The 20,113-nt window shown below is 38.6% G+C and overlaps 1 protein-coding gene across 1 annotated transcript in view; it reads right to left on the reverse strand.

Moving 5' to 3' along the window:
• SLC2A13 (solute carrier family 2 member 13) overlaps nucleotides 1-20,113 on the reverse strand; it is a 144,701-nt gene that overhangs the window by 74,780 nt on the left and 49,808 nt on the right. The window contains exon 4 of the mRNA XM_063155476.1: nucleotides 3,493-3,601. Coding sequence (XP_063011546.1) covers nucleotides 3,493-3,601 — 109 coding nt within the window. The remainder of the gene's footprint in view (nucleotides 1-3,492; nucleotides 3,602-20,113) is intronic.

Here is a 20,113-nt window from a genome sequence, read left to right on the forward strand (position 1 = left end):
CTGTGTGGAGCTGTAGGAAACTTAAAAGAATTCAAACAATTATTATCTCCCTTTCTGTAACCATTGTTTATAGATATGATTCTCCAGAGTGTGCTATTCATAATTCACCAATAGTGTGAGAGAAGATTGGTAAAAGCCAAACAGGTCTTAAGACCACCATTGTTTCTGTGAGAACTATGATTTCTAATAATAAAGTGTTTTTTCATGCCTTCTGATGATGGAGTCTCTACCACCTTCTCTGTCCCTGATACCCCTTCAGTGATAAGGCAATTGCAAGTTGGGGTCATCAGCCTCTTCCTCTATGGCCTAAAAAGGGCCAACAAACCAACAAACAAGGATTTACAGTAGCACCAAAGGTACAGTGAACATCCACTGTCAAAATACCTGTCATGTCTGTTTTTGAGACACCACTGAAGCAAAGTCCACACAATACTGGACCCTCCAACCATAACCAATGCCTGCTTTCATGCTGCAAGAGAACTGCAATCCCAGAATGGCACAACTAAACATTATGAAGAGAAAACTAGCGCTTAGAGAGTTAATACAACCTGACAGTTCCTTAAGGTACCATCTAATTACAGCATTAAAAGGCATTTACCAATTTTTATGTAAGCAACCCATCAAGAGACAGCTGCTTACTTGTATTTGAAAAAATGTCCTTTCACAGGAGAATGTTTGTCTTGCATACCTGATAACTAAAAATTTAGTTATAATGGAATATTAAAACAGACTGGATATTGCAAATGGTTGACAATCCAGTCCTTTAACAACAGTGCCTTCATGTGTTTATTATAGGCATTTTATTATTTTAAAGCTATGATTCAACCACGTTTTATAGTTGTAATTCTGTCCTCCTACACATCCACAAGTAAATTAGGTCAATTCCAAACTATTTGTAAAACCTCCTACACAGAAAGCAGTTTGAGATTTTAAAACATAGTAAGTTTAAAATAAACAAAGTCAACCTACCAGTGTCACAAGCCTAGTGAACTGTCAATTTTTTGTTCTAGCCTAATAGGGCATCCCAAAGTATTATGAACCATACTGTGAGAATGACTGTCCTTGGCCAGAGATTGCATGCATACCACATTTCATAACATTTTAATAATGTTTATTATGTAAGTTTCCCTAATTAACTTCTAAATGTATTTCTACATTTGGCATCTGTAACATCCTGTGGCAATGAGTTCCAATATGTAATTATGTGTTGCATGAAAAAATGCTTATTTTAAACCTACTGCTGGGTAAGAGCTAGGAGTCCCAAAAATGTGTTAGAAGAAATGATGAATAATCATGCTCTCCCCATCCTCTCCATAACATTAGTAGCTTTATATACCTCTTGTATTTCTTCTGACCTCATTTCTTTTTCCAAGCTGCAGAGTTCAAATAATCTTGTTCAAACACAGGTATCTCTTTCCCCACACATAACCTGGTTTGCTCTTATTAAAAGAAAGGACATCTGCAATTGTTTGTAATATTCCAGATGGGCCATGGATGTCATCATGATGTTTGTATAGAACAGCAATGCAACTGCAAGCCCTCTTTTTTGAGTAGCAACCATTTAGACTGCCATGCATGTTAGTTACCCAATTCCCTCCTGCAGGCATTATTGAATAACATTGTATAGTTAATGCTCTTGCCATTCCACTAATTTTTTATCTTGCATTATCTTCCCACAACTGTTCACGCTCACAGATTTGGGGGATCTTTATATTGTGGATGCTGTATGAATATAAGCTGCTGCTTTGTTGTTTAGCTGCTTTCACAGATTTATTAAAGCAGCAAAGATCTTCATATAGATCATTGTAGGAGTCTATTCTTGGTTTGTGATAACTGATCTTCTATTCTCATCCTTTTTTCTCCTATCTTAAATAGTTATTTACGTGACAGGACTTCTCACTCTTATGACTATATGATTTCTTCAAGAAACTTTGGCTGCTGCTTCATGGTTGCTTAAGATGGTTAATTCATGTGGGATTTACAGTTCTAACACAACCATGAACTCACATCCAAGCAAGCTATAATCTGTCTACAACAATCATGTTGGCTCTTCTTTGTTGTTTTATGTTGTATGTGTACATGTTCATTTTTCATATTTATTAACACATCTCATTTGATTCTATGAAGTTTTAATTAATTTTTATAGAGACCAAAATAAAACTTTTTTGGCTATAGCTTCTTGTAAATTATGCTACATTTCCAAACTCAGTGATTACAGATGCAAATTACTCGAGACCTGTTGAGTGTATCCTGATTAATTTATTTTTAATCAGCTTGCTCTAGATGTTTTCCCCTAATACTTGAGTGTCAAGCAGACCACCTGTAACATCTTAAGTAGGCACTAGTGCAAAATGCTTCATATGCCCTGTATAGTTAACATGAATGCAAAAAGTGTCTTTGTGAGATTTGGCGCTAAACACTTCTCTTCTGCTAGTGTACTCCCAAAGTCTTGATCCTTTCTGGGCCTGGAGACCTAAGGTTTCTTGCTTCTGATGTGTCTAAAAAATTTATCAAAGCTCTTTCTGCGCCTTTCTTCTGGCTTTCACACGTAACTTACCAGTTTTGTGTCCAAGTGTTTCCCACACTGGCTTACAGTTCCTACTTTATGAAGTCTTTCTTTACCTGTTACAGATTTCCCTCCTGTGCAGTTTAATGATACTGAGTCTGGGGCATTTTTTCTTCCAGTATGACAGATGGCAGTGTTTACTCTAACATTTAATTTAATATGGTAACTCCTGATACCACTAAAAGCCTTATCCTTTAAGCTGTTTCTTTTAACAATTTCCTAACATGCATGCTCCCTTAGGCATAGTTTTCTCTTTAAAATGTTATGGCAACGTATTTTATACTTGCTCTTAAAACAATATGGCAACCATATTCATTATGATTAGTCATGTAGGGCAGCCCAACAATAATTTCATCTTAAACAAGGTCTTGCACATTGCACATTTGTCAAGAGCTACTCCTGTGATGAGCTGACAGCTTGTCAGAAAACCCAATACATTATTCTTCACTTCCACATTTACTGAGTCTTCATACACATAACAAAACCATATAAAAGCAGGAAATGTTTCTTTCCTCAGCATCCTTTAGCACTTCACAGTAATGGTCCACCTCATTAACATAGTTAATCTAACCCTCACCTTGCTGTGATCTATTTGCACACACATTCAAACCATAAATGTGCTTTCTTATCCAGAAATACATAGCCTTGACCACAAACCCTAACACAATAATGCATCTGTCAGAACACAGTTTGTATTCTCATGTCTATAAAAATGGCAAGTTTACCCCTATATCAACATTCTCTTGTACCAATTTACTGTGTTGCCAAGTATCCCAACATCTGGATTTCAAACCAGCATTCCAGCTCACATCAATTTTTCACTTTTCAGACTTTGTCCAGAAGACCATCTGTTGTTATAACTGCTAATGGTCTGATTGATTTTTTTTCTAATTCTTTATAAAAAGAAGCAATTGGGAAATACATACATGACGGTGTTAATCCCTGACAGTTGTTGAAACATCTGCAGACCACAACCCACAATTAAGGCTCTTCGAGTTGGAGGGTATGTTAGCATTCTGCAGATCACAGGTCCAGCTTAAAAAAAAAAAACAAGACAACAACAAAAGAATACATAATAGTTCTTAAGTGATTGCTATCAAGACAATGTTGCCAGGCATAGCAGATTTGCACCTTAGTTTCAAGCAAACTTGTATTATTTCAATTATTTTTGAACAATATGATCATTTCAGTTCTGTTTTTCTCCACTGTACTACAAAGAGGATTATCAGGAAGCCCAAGCAAAAAATGAAACCACTTTTGTACAGTGTCTACTACTGGTGTGAAATGTACTGACAGATTGGCTCCACCTGAATGTACTTAAAAGTTACCACAAAATATCACTCTTGTTTCATTTCTAAAAGCTTCCATTTTTATTGAGCAGTTATTTCAGAAATGCCATTACTCAGGTCTGGATATTGGAGATGAAGTATTCTCCTTAGTCCCCAAAAGACCCAATTTCCACAGAGCAGTTGCAGGTGTGGGTACTTGGAAGGTACTGGACAGATTTATTCTGCACAGCTTCAAGGCCAGCAGAGGGAGAGAGAAATTAATTACATTTATTCTCTACCTATAGCAATGGCATGAGGCTGAATATAAGATTCAATGAAGAAAAAAATCACAAAAATTTCTGGCTATCAGAAAAAGCTCTAAGACTTTAGAAGTATTCTATTAACAAAAAATACAGAAAGCTATGGGATAATAAGCAAACATTTAAAATTCCTGACCACAGTATTTACTTGAACTCCTCTCTGCCCAGAGTACTGCTTTCAGTGCTTTTTCACAAGAAAAGTCTGGTGAAAAATTCTGTGTTTTATACATCTTGTCACAACTAGTATACTTAGAATATCTAATCACAATATGAATAAGTCAAAATAGTTACCATCAAAGAAAAAAAAATAAAAAAGAGAGAGGGGAAGGGGATCTACATATTTATATTTTCACTGTTTTCTGAGCAAACAGAAAATATCAGAAGTATTGATTTAGTAAAAAACTCTATATGAGTCTGTTAGTGAAGAACAATTTACATGCAGAATTTCAGCTTCAGAAAGCTGGCAAGCTACAAAGAGCTTCAAGAGTTTGACTCAAGAAGAGGGTTTAGATAACATTTTCTTCATTGAAAGATAATCAGACCTGCCTAAGAAAAACTTATTTTCATTTAAAATTATGGTATTTCTAATTCATATCTCAATTGTATCATCATTTAACTTTGGTCCTTTAATAGCAGAATACAGCCTGACAAATTTTCTAGCTGGTTTCCAAGTAACACTACCATTCAGTCAGCACACAGTCCCACATGTCCTGCCATTTAGCCACATCACCACCTCAAAAATTCTCCAAGTAAAACCAAGTGACAGATACAGTCAATCCACTGATCTCATAAGGTATTCCCAAGCTAGACACATGACATCACTGGGCTGACAAGGATTCCATACTCAAAGTGGCATTTCCTCAGTGGAAAAGCACCAAAGCCAGCTGCTAGCAAGGAGTAGTCCACAGCTCAAATTTCAGAAAGAAAAAAGATTTAGTAAAACATGTACCCATGAAGTTGAACTCACAAACAACAGCCCTAGGGCTCTCAGATCCTGTGCCACATGTCAGCATAGAGTCTTGCAAGTTAAAAATCTTATCTGACAACTGATTCTGCAGCATCTCTTGGAAACCGAGGCTGCTGAATGCCTAGGAGAGATCTTTCATTCTTTATAAACTCTGTATAAGATCCCTGAGTTCAAAATTTATCTTTTTTTTGAAGGGACATTTTGGACAACGTACATCTTCAAGGCACCATCATGATCCTGCTCATTGAATAAGCTGGAACTCTGCAGCAGGGACTGTTAGGAAAGGAGGCAGAAGTGTCCTAAGGAACTGATGCAAGGTTTTTAATAATTCCTGAATCACTCAGCTATTTGACAGATGTTTATAAAACTTTATTTACAATACAGCATTGTCCAAAACAATTGGGAAGAAGGCACTAAAATGAATAGTGAGAAATTAAAGCAGCTGCTCTCAGACAATGGTTTGCAACTCAGAGGGAGTCTTGAACTCTCAACAAAGCTCCATCACACAAATCAGTTTGTGCATCTGAAGGGCAGCCCTGCAGAAATGCTGACACCATATTGTGAAATTCAGATCTTTATATCAGAACTTTACATTTAAGACCTTTAGAACATCCAGCCAAGCTAAATTCAGTAAGTACTTTAAATTTTTCAGACTTCTGAATAATTTTGTCAGAAAAATGATGCTAAAAATTGTCATACTCCACTCACTGTTTAAAAAGTTTTGCTCCAAACATGTACCATGGCAACCACCACATACCAACAGGCATACACAAAATTAAAGGATTTTCTTTCATAAAATTCACAGCCTTCAGGTTTACAAACCAATAAATGGAATGAAAGAAATAAAAAACTGCTAATCTCTGTATTAAAGGAGCTTTACAAACTCAACTAAAAAGCCCAAAGGACTTTGACTGTGAGGTAACTGATCTCATAACAGCAAATGAGTGGGAACTTTTTATTAAAATCATCTAGCTCTGAAACTAGTTATACTATATTTGCATTTTCTTATCAGCACTCCTTCCATCCATATTGTTGAGTTTGTATGCCACCATGTTCTTAAAAATAAAGAACTCCAGGCATAATATAGATTTTAAGAACAGAAAATGTGTTTAAAAAAAATGAGAAGAAAATGTATTTAATTCTGAACTTTTTTTCTGTTTTCAAAATAAGTCTTCTGAAAACTTAAATGGCACTTCAGTAGTTTCTGATAACCCTTAAATATGCTGTCAGTTATGACAACAGAGTAAAATAGCACTAAACAATAAAACCATTACACCTTTAAAAATGGAACAACTTAACTGCCCATAGAACTAGAAGGAAACAGATGATTTAAACGTACAATAGAGAAAAAAATATTTGGCAATTTTTAGAAAGGACAAAATAGGTATTTGTCCCCAAAAAGTCAGTATTTTTGTTAGTGATATTTCTGCCTTAATTGCTGTTGTTTTCATCTAAGATATTTAGACATATTCCTCATCAGAATCACTTCATTTGAACTTGAGAAAACACCAAAATGCTTGTTTTCCTCCTTCTAAGCTGTGAATAAAAATGAAGTCAGAATGATGAGGCCTCCTAATGCCTTGATGAATTTAATGAGAATAGATTTGGCTGGACTTTTTGTGCTGTTGTTTCTGATAATTACTTTAACTGCAGTAAAATTCTTTCACACATAATATTTACAAGGTTCAAAACATGCTACAGTAAAGGGCAGCTAGAGCTTCCTCTGTGAAAAACAACAACATGAGAGAAAGAGCAATGGAAAAACAAGGATACTGCTGAAGGTGACATTACTTCAAGTGGTGACACACAAAGTGGATTGCTGGGATCCAAGTAGATATTTCATAGCATTATCTGTCTACCAAAATAGAATTCATCCTTATAAGCAAAAAGCAAAAATAGAATTGGGAACTTTAGCTTCACATCCAAAAAAAACCCCTTATTAGTTTACACAGAGCCAAACAGGGAAGGAGAAGCTGTTCTTGTCAAAACATTACTTCTGAAAGTGAGTGATACTCCAAACATTATATTTTATGACTGGTTATCTGAAACTTTTAATGGCAGCTTCCTATATTTTAGCAGTTATCTTTGTTACTAGGCATAACCCACAAGTTAGGTTATGGAAATTATGAATCACCTAGTAAGGCATTTTGATTTTCATCAAAAATGAGCAAAATGGATTGTATGGCAATCATAGGAGCTTGGGTATGATCCACAGCCAACTAAAAGATGAGATGATTTTCAAAGGCAACACAACAAAAACCCTAGTTCTAAAATGAGCTTATGTAATGAAAGCTAAAAAGTAGAAAAATTAGTATTAATGAAGTCTTAATATCTGCTTCTGAAAAAGAACTGCATTCACTTCCAGGAAAAAAGAAATGATAGTATAGACATAAAGCCTAAAAATCCCACAGCAAAGGCAGGCAGACATCTGGTGCCAGAAAACCCTGTGATTCCCCATCCCTCATATTATTAGTAGAATAACTGGACAGATTTCACAGCCAGGAATCTATGGTTAGAGACAGGGCCCTGCCAAAGTCATTTGCAGGTTCAAACATTCTTCTGCCAGCTCATCTAGGTAACAGCTTGTAGCAACAGCTTAAAACCTTATAGGGCTCCTGCCAGCATTTTGTACTCTGCATTTCCAAAAAAGGCAGGTTTAGCCAGGCAACAACACAGCCACTCATCAGTTTAGCATCAATTAAGCTAAAGATTCAGCTTAGTTTTCTGGATCTTTCTTGTTCAAATGCCCTCTCTTCCACTCAGATAAACCTTCAAGGAACTGGTCTACAGCAGGGACCAAAAAAAGAAAGTTTGGGCCTGTGATCTCAATAACAGAGGACAAATATTGGAATTATTTCTGGATTTCTCTTTCTTATGAAATAACAGCTTCCAGTCCAGCCTTCTCTGCATCATCTGCAGAACCCTCCTGCAGAATCTCCCTTCACCTATGACTCCTACTCTAAAGCACTTACAGCTAGGTATTATCGCCTGTGTATGAATAATACAGTAAAACAAGCACCCTTCTCCTCTCCTTGCCTATTACATGATTATTTGCTAGAAGTATCAACTTCATTAATTTTTCCTTTCTGTAAAATGTAACAAATCAAAAGAAAACAGAATTAGCTCTAACATCAAAACTGCACTAATTATCCTGTGAAGATACAAACCAATTTTATTTAAGTACCATGCTTTTCCTCACTCTCTTATAATGTTTCCATTGACATTGGAAGAACTACTCCCAGCCCTACAAGAAAATCCCTACCTCATATAGCTTGTTAACCCTCTGAGAAAGCCTGAGACTTTTTTTAACAGCACAGATCCCCATCAGCCAAGAAGGGTAAAGACTGTCAGCTTGCCCAACAGCTGAGTCTCAGCATTTTCCAGCTTTCCACAACTAAACCATCCAATGGTGTGCATACAGACTGGAAGAAGCACTCACTGGGAACAGCCCTGCCAAGAAGGACTCAGGGATTCTCCTGGATGAAAAGCTGAGAAGTGACCTGGCAATATGTGCACACAGACCAGAGAGCCAGAGGTGTCCTGGGCTGCATCCAGAGCAGCAAGGGCAGCAGGGTGAGGGAGGGGATTCTGCCCTTCTACCCCACCCTCATGACATCCCACCTGCAGTGCTGTGTCCACAAGAAAAACACTGAAGCACAGCCGGTCTAAAGCAGGAGGAGGAGGGCACAAAGATGATCAGAGAGCTGGAGCATCTCTCCTACAAAGACATGCTAGGAGAGATGGGATTGTTGAGCCTCAAGAAGAACAGCTCTGGGGAGATGTTGTTGCAACCTTTTAGTACCTAAAAGCTTATAAAAAAGAAGAAGAGAGATTCTTTGCATAAGCAGATAGTGATAGGACTAAGAGGAAAGGTTTTAAACTAAAAGAGGAGAGATTTAGATGAGATATTAAGAAGAAACATTTTACTTTGAGGGTGGTGAGACACTGGAATGGGGTTGCCCAGAGAAGCTATGGATGCCCATTCCTGGAAATGGGCAAGGCCAGGTTGGATGGGGCTTTGAGCAAACTGGTCTTATGGAAGATTCCCTGCTCATGCCAGAGGGGTTAGGACTAAATGATATTTAAAGTCCTTTCCAATTCAAACCATTCTGTAATTCTATTCTAAACAGACAGCCTGGTCAAAAAACAAACAAAAGCTAATGAGACATAACCACCTAGATTCTAGAGATATAGGCTGTGCAAGGAGGTTTTCTGTTGTCATCTTATTGCATAGCTCCCATACCTTCTCAGTGGTTTCTCATGGGCACCTTCTCACAGCACTGACTCCTTCTTCACAGCACAGCCAACAAACTCCAACTCCCTCCTCACCCAGCTAACCCACTCTTTTGTAGCACTCATCTTCTTATTGGACACAGCTGTGGCCTATTAAGGGCAGGGCTGTTCCTAATCTTTGGTGATTGGTACAGCTGCAACTCCTCAGGTGGGAGACTGCCTTCTGCACTATTCTCTTACATTCTATCCCTCCACAGTTTTCCATGCCTAGATGAACTGGAAGGGCTTTTTTTGTTTGCTCAGGAAACCTGTATTTCAAATAAATGGTCTCTCCAAATGATCTTTTTAATCCACACATTGTGAAAAGAAACCCTAATATAGATTTTTTTTTTTTTTTTTTGTTTTGACAGCAAGTTGAGTTGGTCTTTGGGAGTTCTGAAAATAAAGACATTTTCTTTTATCTCTAAAAGGAAAAATCTTTTCTTTGATACCACATTCTTTGATATAAAGCTTTGGTGATGGAAAATCTATATGACTGAGTACTTGCACAAAGGCAGCAGCAATTAATAACACCTCTGAATAGAACAAGAAGCAGTGGAAAGCAGGGAAGCAAAAAAAAAGGACTGCATTTTGGCTCTGTATGACTTGTTCTCTATAGAAAACAGAATCTGCTGTAATGAAGTCCTTTAAAAGTAGAGAAACCACAACAAAACAGACAACAAAGAGTGGTCATTTACGTGATGCCAGAGAGCTGAGAGAAGTGGGCACAATGACCAACAAGAATCAGCACTGGGGAAAGGGAACCCCCCTGTGATACTGTCAGACCTGTGGAGTGGGAGAATGAGCAAGGGGGAGGTTTTCCTGTTTCATTGACATGAAAACTGGGCTGGGAGCAGAGAAAAGCAAGGATCACATTGTGATTTATTTCTGGCTGTGGAAAATACCTTAGAAATAAGGCAACAGATTCTAAGGCAGACTTGTGCATACCTACAGCCTGCAAATCAGCATTTCTTTTTTAGGGTCCGCTCCACAACTCCTGCCTTACGTAGGGAACAGTTTTGTGACCCTCACTTAGAGCTGCAGAAAGCAGAGGAGGAAAGACAAGCTGATGTAGGAGCATTACGCAGGCAGCAACCAAAATAAGCCAAGTGTTGTAACAGCCTGCAGAGCTTCCCACCCCTCTCCCATCAAGCAGTGAAGTGCAGGGCAGAGCATTTAGCAATCTGGAATTAGAAGGCTTTTTTACTTTCATTTTAGTTGAGGAAAGAGATTTAACAAAGAACTGCAGTCAGGGGTGTGTGTTGCTGTTCTTTTTCAATTAAAAGAGCACTAAAAAAGCTGATGACTCAAGAGATCCCTCCTAGCCAGCAGTCTATTCTCAAGCTGATCTTCCCAGCTGTTACTGTATTAACACCTATATTGTATTTTATTTTCTGGACAACACACTTCAAACCTTACATTTTTTGCAATTTGTTTCTGCCAAAAATCCTGGCTTAGTGATATTATTTTGCCCCCTCTATCCCTTGTTTCTAAATGAAATATCTTTATTTCTGCCTGAAGCCAGTGGTTTAACAGTGAAAGCATATTTATACTTCTTGCCCTTCAAAAGAATGAGACTCAGAAATCCATTCTCAGGAGGGAATGGGGAAAAAGCAAAGTTTAATAGAACTGAAAAAGGAGCCTGGAGGTCAATGAAAGTCTCCATAGGAATTTATGAATATAAGCAGTTATCCACTCCAGTATTTTGCTTTACTAATAGCACATTTAGCATAGACCATCTCCTTAAAAACGTTTAAAAACCCGATTTATCTAGGGGCCTAAAAAATTCCTCTGACTTTTTAATAATCAGATGCTGTTAGCATAAGAGCTTCATTAAAAATAAAAGGAAAAAAGTTAAAATAGTGATGAGATCCACATTTAAACAGATTTATAAAAACCTGCTTTGAAATCAATATAATTTTAGCACAGCTCAGCTAAATTCCAAAACCTAGTGAGAAGAAAAATCAAAAGATCACTGTAGGTTAAAGCTAAAGTGCTATAACTATAACTTTGGCTTCCTCAGAACAGGACACCCCCATCAGTGAATATCTAGTTGACAGAAAGCACAGCAAAACAGCGTGTAGCTGAAAACAGTATGTCTTACAAAGCTGCTTCAAGTTATTTATTTTAAGGAAAGCATTTGAACTTTAGCACAAAGCTGAGTTTCACTGAAGACAGAATGACAGATACACACCTAAATATTTCACCAAACTGCAGCCTAAGATCACACCTTACCTCAAGGTACTAGTTAATTTATTACACTTCAGTATTAACCACCTCCTATCAGAAACACCAAGGGCTCTAAGGCAACCATTACCACTCAAGAACACCATGTTTTTCATCACAGAGGGCCAATCACATCCTGGCAGGAGGAGCAGGAGCACTGTCAGCATGCCAAGGAAATTTTTTTTTTCTCTCTGCCCTGCAGATGCAAGCCCTGCAGCAGGAGCAGCACATCTGTCCTAGGTTACAATATAAAGATGTATTCTATGCCCATCCTCAAGAGCTGCTGAAACCAGGAGGGGCATTGTTTTTTTCCTTATCTCCTGTTAATGGGCCCATCAATGCCTTTTCCCCATGACTCAGAGATAACCCCCTCTGGGAGCCATTTCTGTTTAATGGACCATCAAGGATCCACCACATGACTCAGAATGGTAACAGCCCACTGTGAGATGCTCCGCCCAGGGGGGAGGAGATAAGCATCCCCACCTGGATATAATCTGGGTTTTGGGACACAAGAAGCAGTCTTTCCATTGGATTCCCAGAGGAATGGCTGCCCTTACCCACTGGTTTCCAGACAACAAGTGCTACCAGATGGTTTCTACAGGAGCACCACTTCAACAAGACCATTTCATCTGGACTGCTACCACCACCCTAACTAGCAGAGTATCAGGCTGTATTCTGACTCTGTCAGTGGTTTTTCTTTTTTATTATTCCATGTGTTTGGTTTTTTCCCCTTTTCCTAATAAAATGTATTTCTGACTTGGAGTCTCTCACTGGTTTTGCTTTCAAACCAGAACAACATCCCAGTGCAGCCTGAGCCTGGAGCAGAACCACCAAGGTGGGTGGGCTGGAGCACAGGACATACAAGCAGATGCTGAATCAGTTGGGATTGTTCCACTTTTAAAAGAAGGTGAAGGGAAAAGGTTTTGCTGTCTACAGATACCTAGCAGAGGGGAAAGGAGAAAACAGACCCAGGCTCCTCAGAGGAGTGCAAGGGTAAGACAAAAGGCAACAGGTAAGTTAGGTTGCAGAAAATTTGGACCAGATGTGAAGTCTGTTTATTTTATAACATGGAAATGAAAAAACAGAGAAAGCGAGATGCAAACAGGTCATGGTCAAAAACTTCACTGATAAGGTTCCTGCACAACCTACTCTAATTTATTCTGTTTTGATTAGGGATCAGAGGTCATCCACAAGATTTTTACATGAAACATACAGCATTCCTAAGATCTGTGATGGTACTAGTTATTACAACCAGTACTAATGAAAAAGTACATTTGGCACTTTTCATGGTTATCTTAAACAACAGTGATTGAAAAGCATCATTACATACAAATCTTGTAAAACTCAATCATCTATATACTGCCAACAGCAGATGTTTTGCAATTTCAGTACTAGGCTTCATTAATCAAGAGCCTGTCAGTCACACTTGACTGACAGCTTTTTTCCTGAATTTATAACCTCTGCAGAAGATACAGATCAATATTGAAAACAGCAGGTATAGAATACTAAACCAACAGCTTCCATAACTGGTATGAAATACAACAAAGAAATAAAGGAGAGCTTATTTCATCTTTTCAATATATAAAAGGGGCTTATGAGATAGATGGGGAGAGACACTGTATCAGGATCTGCCGTGAAAGGACAAGAGGTGATGGTTTTAAACTACAACAGGGTAAATTCTATTGGATATAAGAAATAAGTTGTTTACTCTTAGGGTGGAGGCAGTGGAACAGGTTGCCCAGAAGAGCTGTGGGTAACCCATCCCTGGAAGTGTTCAAGGACAGGTTGGATGTGGGTTTGAACAACCTGGTCTATAGTGGAAGGTGTCCTTGCCTATAGCAGGGGTTTGGAACTCAACCATCTCTAAAGGCCCCTTCTAACCCAAACCATTCTGTGATTGTTAAGTGCTGCACTGAGGGAGTTCTGGTCCCCTTTGCTTTCTCACCCTCATCTCAAAATGAGGAACATGGTAGAAATAGAGAAAGATCATTAATAAATAGTCATAATGGACAGTTCAAGGTCTCTCACATACAATGGAATAAATCTGCGAGCAATCTTCATGTGAGGCAAATAGTCTTACATGAAGCAGAAAGCTTTCTTATCATTTTCAGCATGATGAAGACAGAATGGCATTGTGTAAATGCCATCTTTATTAGCAGTTTCCTTACAAGTTCAAAATATTTTAAAAGGCAATTCTTGAGAAAGCTGCTGGAAGCCCAGCAGAGTGTAAGATAACCCTCAATCTATTTCCCCAGCTGAGTATGCACTACAAGGTAGACACATGCAGGGCAAAGGCCTTTTCAAGGCTTCTCTGCAGCCTCACAAATCTAGCAGATAGAAAGTAGGATCAGAAAGGTTGTATTAAATTATTTAGAGACCTGAAACCTATTTTTCAAGAAGATACAGGAATTCTGAGATATTTCCTTGTCATTTCAGTGAAGTAAATTTTTATGCTGCATTTCAACCCTTTCCAAGTTAACCATTCTCTTAAAGAAATGACACTACCTGAAGCCAAACATGGTGCAGACAAACTCCAAGTGGAAGTATGTGGTCAGCAACTAGTGGTTACCAAATAGCATTTCAGTGTCCCAAGAAGCACATGGTTTGTCTAAATTTGAAGGAAAAAATAGCTCTAGTATAGCTGAAATTCTAGATAACCTCTTTGGTTTCAGGGCAAATTGTAGATTTCCCACCCATGATTAGCCATAAAGATTACCTGTGGCACAGATAAGGAACAGAATTTTACCCAGATATGCATATCCTCTACAATGCATAGAAAATACTTTTCCAGGATGTTGAACTACTTTCCAGAGGCAAAACAACTTGTTATGAAAAATAGGTATTTGAAGGATGGGCACTAAAATAAACAGGGAAAAAAAAATCAAGTCCTGTTTAACTAAAAAAAAAGGGAGGGGGCAATGACTTAACTTAGATTTTGTCAGGCTGCAAAGACTAATGAATGTAAAAGGCAAAACTGCTTCATATCACCAGTGAGTTACAACAGTCTGGTTGACATTGGGCTAGGACAGGAAACAATGAAAGTTAATTTTCAGTGTCAGATATAAGAAGTATCTACATCTTTCTATGGATACAGAAAATACTTTCATGTTTCTCAGCAAAAGCATCTTTGCCTAACTGTGCCTTCTGCCAGCTGCCACCAACCTTCTGAGCAGGTTGAAAGGAAAAATTCTTGTCACTTGTAAACAAAAACATAGGGAGAGCAAAGCTGGAAAAAACCTGGAATTCAGGCCACCGATGTTTTAGAGTGGATTTCCAAACACCCCTATTCACTGACCTTGTATTTGCTGGCTTTCTCTGAGCCTCTGAGCTGTCACTTAGCCACTGAGAGGAATCACCACTGCTGATCATACAGGTTCTGCTGCTAATCTGAGAAGCTAATTCACTCTAATTCACTTCCATTCCCCACCTATATACACCTTTATGCACTTTGTACCTACACAGCCAGGTTAAAGACACCAGCAGACAAGCACTGAAGAAGGAAAAAACCAAAATATGCCTGCAGTCATAAATGCATTTCTGCAAGTGTTTTGCCAGAGATAACTACCAGCCAAGAAATGCATGCAGTAATCACTGTTCAAGTACCTTAACAGTCATCTAAAGGGAAAAGTGGATATTTAAAATCAAATATAGTAAAACCTGCAGAGTAATACTAAGACACAATTTGATCTCTGCATCTGATACACTAAGCTACAAGCAAGCTACAAGAAAATTTTGGCCATTGCATGGTAACTTGGAGATGAATTCCACCACAAAGGAAACTAATTCCCTTAGGGACAGAAAATATTATGAAATCCTCCCATCTTTGGAGAAGTGAGGTAAGAAGAGGATACACATAACCCCTGCACTCAATTATCTTACAGGTAACAACATGCCTGTACACTAAACAACACAATATATTTTAGCAGAGAAGATCACTCATTTGTGAAGAGAATTATTTCCTCTGGGCACTGCACAGTTTGGAAGCAGTATGACCATGTGCATCTCAGCAAGTAAGGCAGTGCACTAGCAGGGATTACCAGGTCAAAGCTGCTTGAAGCTGAAGTCCAGAGACATCCACGACATGTCATTTTTAGGTGTTATGCCAAAATAGATTTAGGCCAGTCCCCTAAGCAGAACATTGCTGTGCATGGACTGTTAGAAGCTGCTCTGAGACTCGCTCACTGATTTAAACATTCACATCTCCAAAAGAACCTGAACACATGGAATGAATCCTTGGAGCAGACCTGTGGTTTAACCTCCCCAGGGGGAAATTACTCCATGGGAACTGACACCACTTTTTGATTTGATCAAAAAGTTTGTGGGGATGGCAATGGGAGATGAGAAGAGACTCACTGCAGAGATGCACTGCTGCTCAGAGCCAAAATGCTAATGCAGAGGCAGTCAATGCATCTTCTACTGATAGCAGCTGGAATGATTCTGCACAAACCACACTAGGAAAACGCAATTATGAGCTGCTCATATGAAGTATTACATTTTAATTAAAATTATTTAGAAGAAATATAGGACAAAATTAATTCAGTATTTTGTAACATTAGCACAATGTATTCAATCGTGCAGCAGCTCCCTGGAGGTCTGAGTTTTGGGAGTTTTTTCCTGTATTTTCTTAGTTTCCTCCTCATTACTAGTTTTGCATATTCAGGAAAAAACCTGAGAGCCACGTCATGTCCTTCATCATTACTGTTGATAGCTTTTGACAAGAAAGAGAAAAATACTTCTTTTCTGCAGAACAATTTTTTTTATTTTGCAGAAGAATTGTAAGGCCCTGTTCCCCTTACTAGGACTGTACATTTTTTTAAACAAGCCCAGTAAATAGCGATAGAAAACACTGGGGCTGGGGGAGCAACAACAGAAAAATAAAGACAAGTTCTACGAGCTGGTTATGTTCTATGCCCTCTTCTTTCATCCTTGATTTTCAGGGACAACCAAAATCCAATTAGGAGGAAAAAATGTATAATTTTAGTATAGGTTCCTCAGAAGAGGTCTGGCAAGGTTCAATACTTTTACTTTCTAAAATTGGTTTAAAGAAGTGTTTACCATGTTGCTAGTGAAAGCTTTTGGAAACCAAAAGTATGCTTTTGATAGAAAGAAAAAATCTTTTCCAATGGAAACACATTTAGGTACACACCATTGTTACAAAGCCAACAGCAATGTGAACACTGAAGAGATTAGCATATCAATGTTACTGCAGTGTGTCTTGATAGTCCCAGCTCCAGGGAAGATGGCTATTTTAGTACATTGCAAATGTGACAGTTTCAGATGCAAGCCTTCACATCAAATACAAATTATTCTACTTTCTCCTTCTCAGTGACAACACCAGATTTTCTTCTGTCAGACTTCCATACACCTTCTGCCCATTTGAATGCAAGTCTCAAGGCAGGCATCCCACCCTCACTGTCTCCTGCAGCATCCCAGCTCCACTGCCCCTTCCCAGCTGCACCCTGCAGGGCACGGCCCATTTCACAGCAGCTCTGGAGGCCTCAGCTCCTGGGCATCCCATGCTTCCTCACCAGTCAGTGCTTGGAAACACCACAGGAAAGGGGACTCTATTGGCTTTAGATAATGATGACTTCAATTAACTGAAGATGACACTCTTTTAAGTCTTTTAAGGTTGACTGAAGATGATACTTTTAAGTCTTTTCATATTGCAAACTATCCTTTGCAGTATATTAAGAAAATATCTCAAAAAAACTTCCAAAGAAGCTGAACAAGGGCCAGCACCAAACTGGAACAAAATAAAGCAGGAAATTGTGCTTTCAAGTGATAGTTTTGAAGAAAAATATTTGCAGCTGTTACATGAGAGGGATTATGAGAAAGTGTTTACTTGTGCCACAAAAATACAACTGATTCTCCCACACTGACTCAGAGTATATCAGGGCATTTACAGCTGCTGCTCCCAGGTGCATTGCAGACCTTTGAAGGAAAGTGACATGCTGGCTCTTTCACTTCTAGACCAGATGTGGCAGCATCCAACAGCAGCTGGGGTCACTCTGTGTATTGGGGCAGCAGCTGCCAGACAAGGTGATGCAGGTGACACTGAAACCCCTGGACTGAATGGAGCATTTTGCAAAAACACAACACACTACATTCTACATGTTTAAAATAACATGTGAGAAAGGAAGTGGTCCAATACCACTTATTATTTTAAAAATGCACACAAGTTTCCCATGAAAAGTACTGAGGCTAGACCAAAGTCACCACTCACAATAGAACCACAAAGATGTGGGATCCAGCAACATTTCTAATGGCAAAAAACATCTAAAATTCATAAAAACAACAAATCCTCTTCAAAAAAACCCCAGATCCTCTACAAAAGGGTATGAGGAAGCAGCTTGTGGGAATGATCCAGAGGCACAATCCCACACACATACCAACAAAGGACATCAACACATGCTGCCCTGACTGGAAAAGGACACAGGAGGGGAGATCTGGCTCTGGCACCCGGAAGCTTTGCAGCTGAGTCAGGCAACTGCTCTTTCCTCTGTGCTTTCTACAGATGCCATCCCATGCCACTGCCAAGTGTTTACCCCAAAACCACCCAACAACCCTCTGCCACATGCCTCACTTGTGTGTGCTCAGACCTTCCACCAGTATCCACCACATTCAACACACTATGTTATGGATGAAGTGCAAGCCTCCAAAGATGTGATACATGATGCTATTTATTAGAAGAAAAGAGTCTGAGTATTTTTTACTCTGAGTATTTTTTACACTGATTCTTTCAGATAATTCACTCTGTAAACCAACCTGTTAGCACAGCTAGAAGAAATTGAAGTAATGTCATCCCCCAGTGTAAAAGAATTCAGATTTTAAGCATGTGACCTTCCTCAGTGAAGGACAGGAACTCGATTCTGTGATTGAAAGAGCAGCATTTCACTTCACCATTCATGTCTGATAGATGGTATGGCAATGACATTGATTTAAAATGAGAGGTTCTTCTATTCTCCGTGGACAAAGACAATCATCACAAATGTCACGTACGTGACACACTTCTTCCCAGGCCTCAGGTAGAGAGCAGCTCTCAAAAGCAGCCAATATGACATAACAATAGCAAAAACATATAGTTGTGTCTAGAAGAGAGATATCAACACTTCAGACTGCCAGTGTGCCCTAGCATTTGTGCAAGGTGACACTGAACCACCCTGACTTTAGCCAAGGAAGCTCTCCTAACACACACTGCTGTAGGAGAACAACCCTGACTCAGCATTTGTTACCCAATTTCAACATATAAACCACATCTCTTAACCCTTAACACTACACTCTATTAACACTAAACTCCTCCGGAAGTCCAGGTATTTTCTCTATAATCTCAAAGTTCATCAATGACATTAACTCCCTGTGACATGACTCTACAAGGGCCAACTGCAAAGACAGTATAGGTTACAAATTTTCTACAAATGCACTGTAGAACTTTAAAGAAGAAAAGTCTTTACACTAAAAACAAAATAAGTTATTTCAGTCTCAAGCACTGTGATACAGATCTAACATCTGCATCTCTAACATCTTCCCTTATTTCACAAGGATGGAAAAAAATATCTGAGAAGGTAATAAAGACATTTTTCTGTCACTGAAAAAGTGGATTTTGACCGTTCACATTTGGTACATGCTGGAAGGCAAGTCTCAAAGACATGCAGATACTAAAGAGCTGAAAACCAAAACAAAGTCCAGCATGATAATAACTTTTCATTTAATAAGGGGAGCACAAATGGTTGTGGGGTTTTTTTGCCTGCTCTTGCTTTCTCAAAGAGCAACACTGTTACACCAGTGGTTTGGCATCAAAGAAAAAAGTAAACTGAATAAATGCAAGACTTTTCAAATAATTCAGTTACTTCTTGAAATGCACTTCATATTTTATATATAAAAGAAGAAAAAACCATATACTGCATATTAAAAGCATTTTTGTTGCATTCAGTGCACATATTAAATGTCAAGAATTGAAAAAAAGTAAATTTTACCTGTAAATGTATACAAATATGTACTCAGAATGAACATTTCACCCATCCCTCCTAGGTTTACAAAAGAAGAGAGTCTGATAGCCTTGCTTGCCCCAGAAGTAAAAAATCTTTCTGGACATGGATAGCCCAAAAAAGGTTTGAAGAGAAAGATTCAGTAAATAACTTAACCTTGTGAGGGGAAAAGAAGTACAGTGCCATTAAAACTACACTGTTAACATGTGAAAAAGTACTTCCCTTCTGGTTTTTTTCAGAGTCTGGTTGTTTGTACTCAGTGACTCCTGAGACTCTCAGAGTTACTGGGGAAACTTCAGCTGTGGCTTCCACAAGTCCAGGTTTTTCCTTCCATTATGGCAACAGTGTCATAGCATGTGCAAAGTGCCCAGACTGATCCTTTGCACATTAACTTGGGGTAAGATATTGTTGAGATGCACCACCACATCACTGATGCACAAATGGTGCACTCCACTAAATGGGAACTATTTCACCAGAAATCTTCCCTGATGGCACAATGTTATCACAGA

Source organism: Melospiza melodia, chromosome 4 (assembly GCF_035770615.1).
Source record: "Melospiza melodia melodia isolate bMelMel2 chromosome 4, bMelMel2.pri, whole genome shotgun sequence".
Lineage (NCBI taxonomy): Eukaryota > Metazoa > Chordata > Aves > Passeriformes > Passerellidae > Melospiza > Melospiza melodia.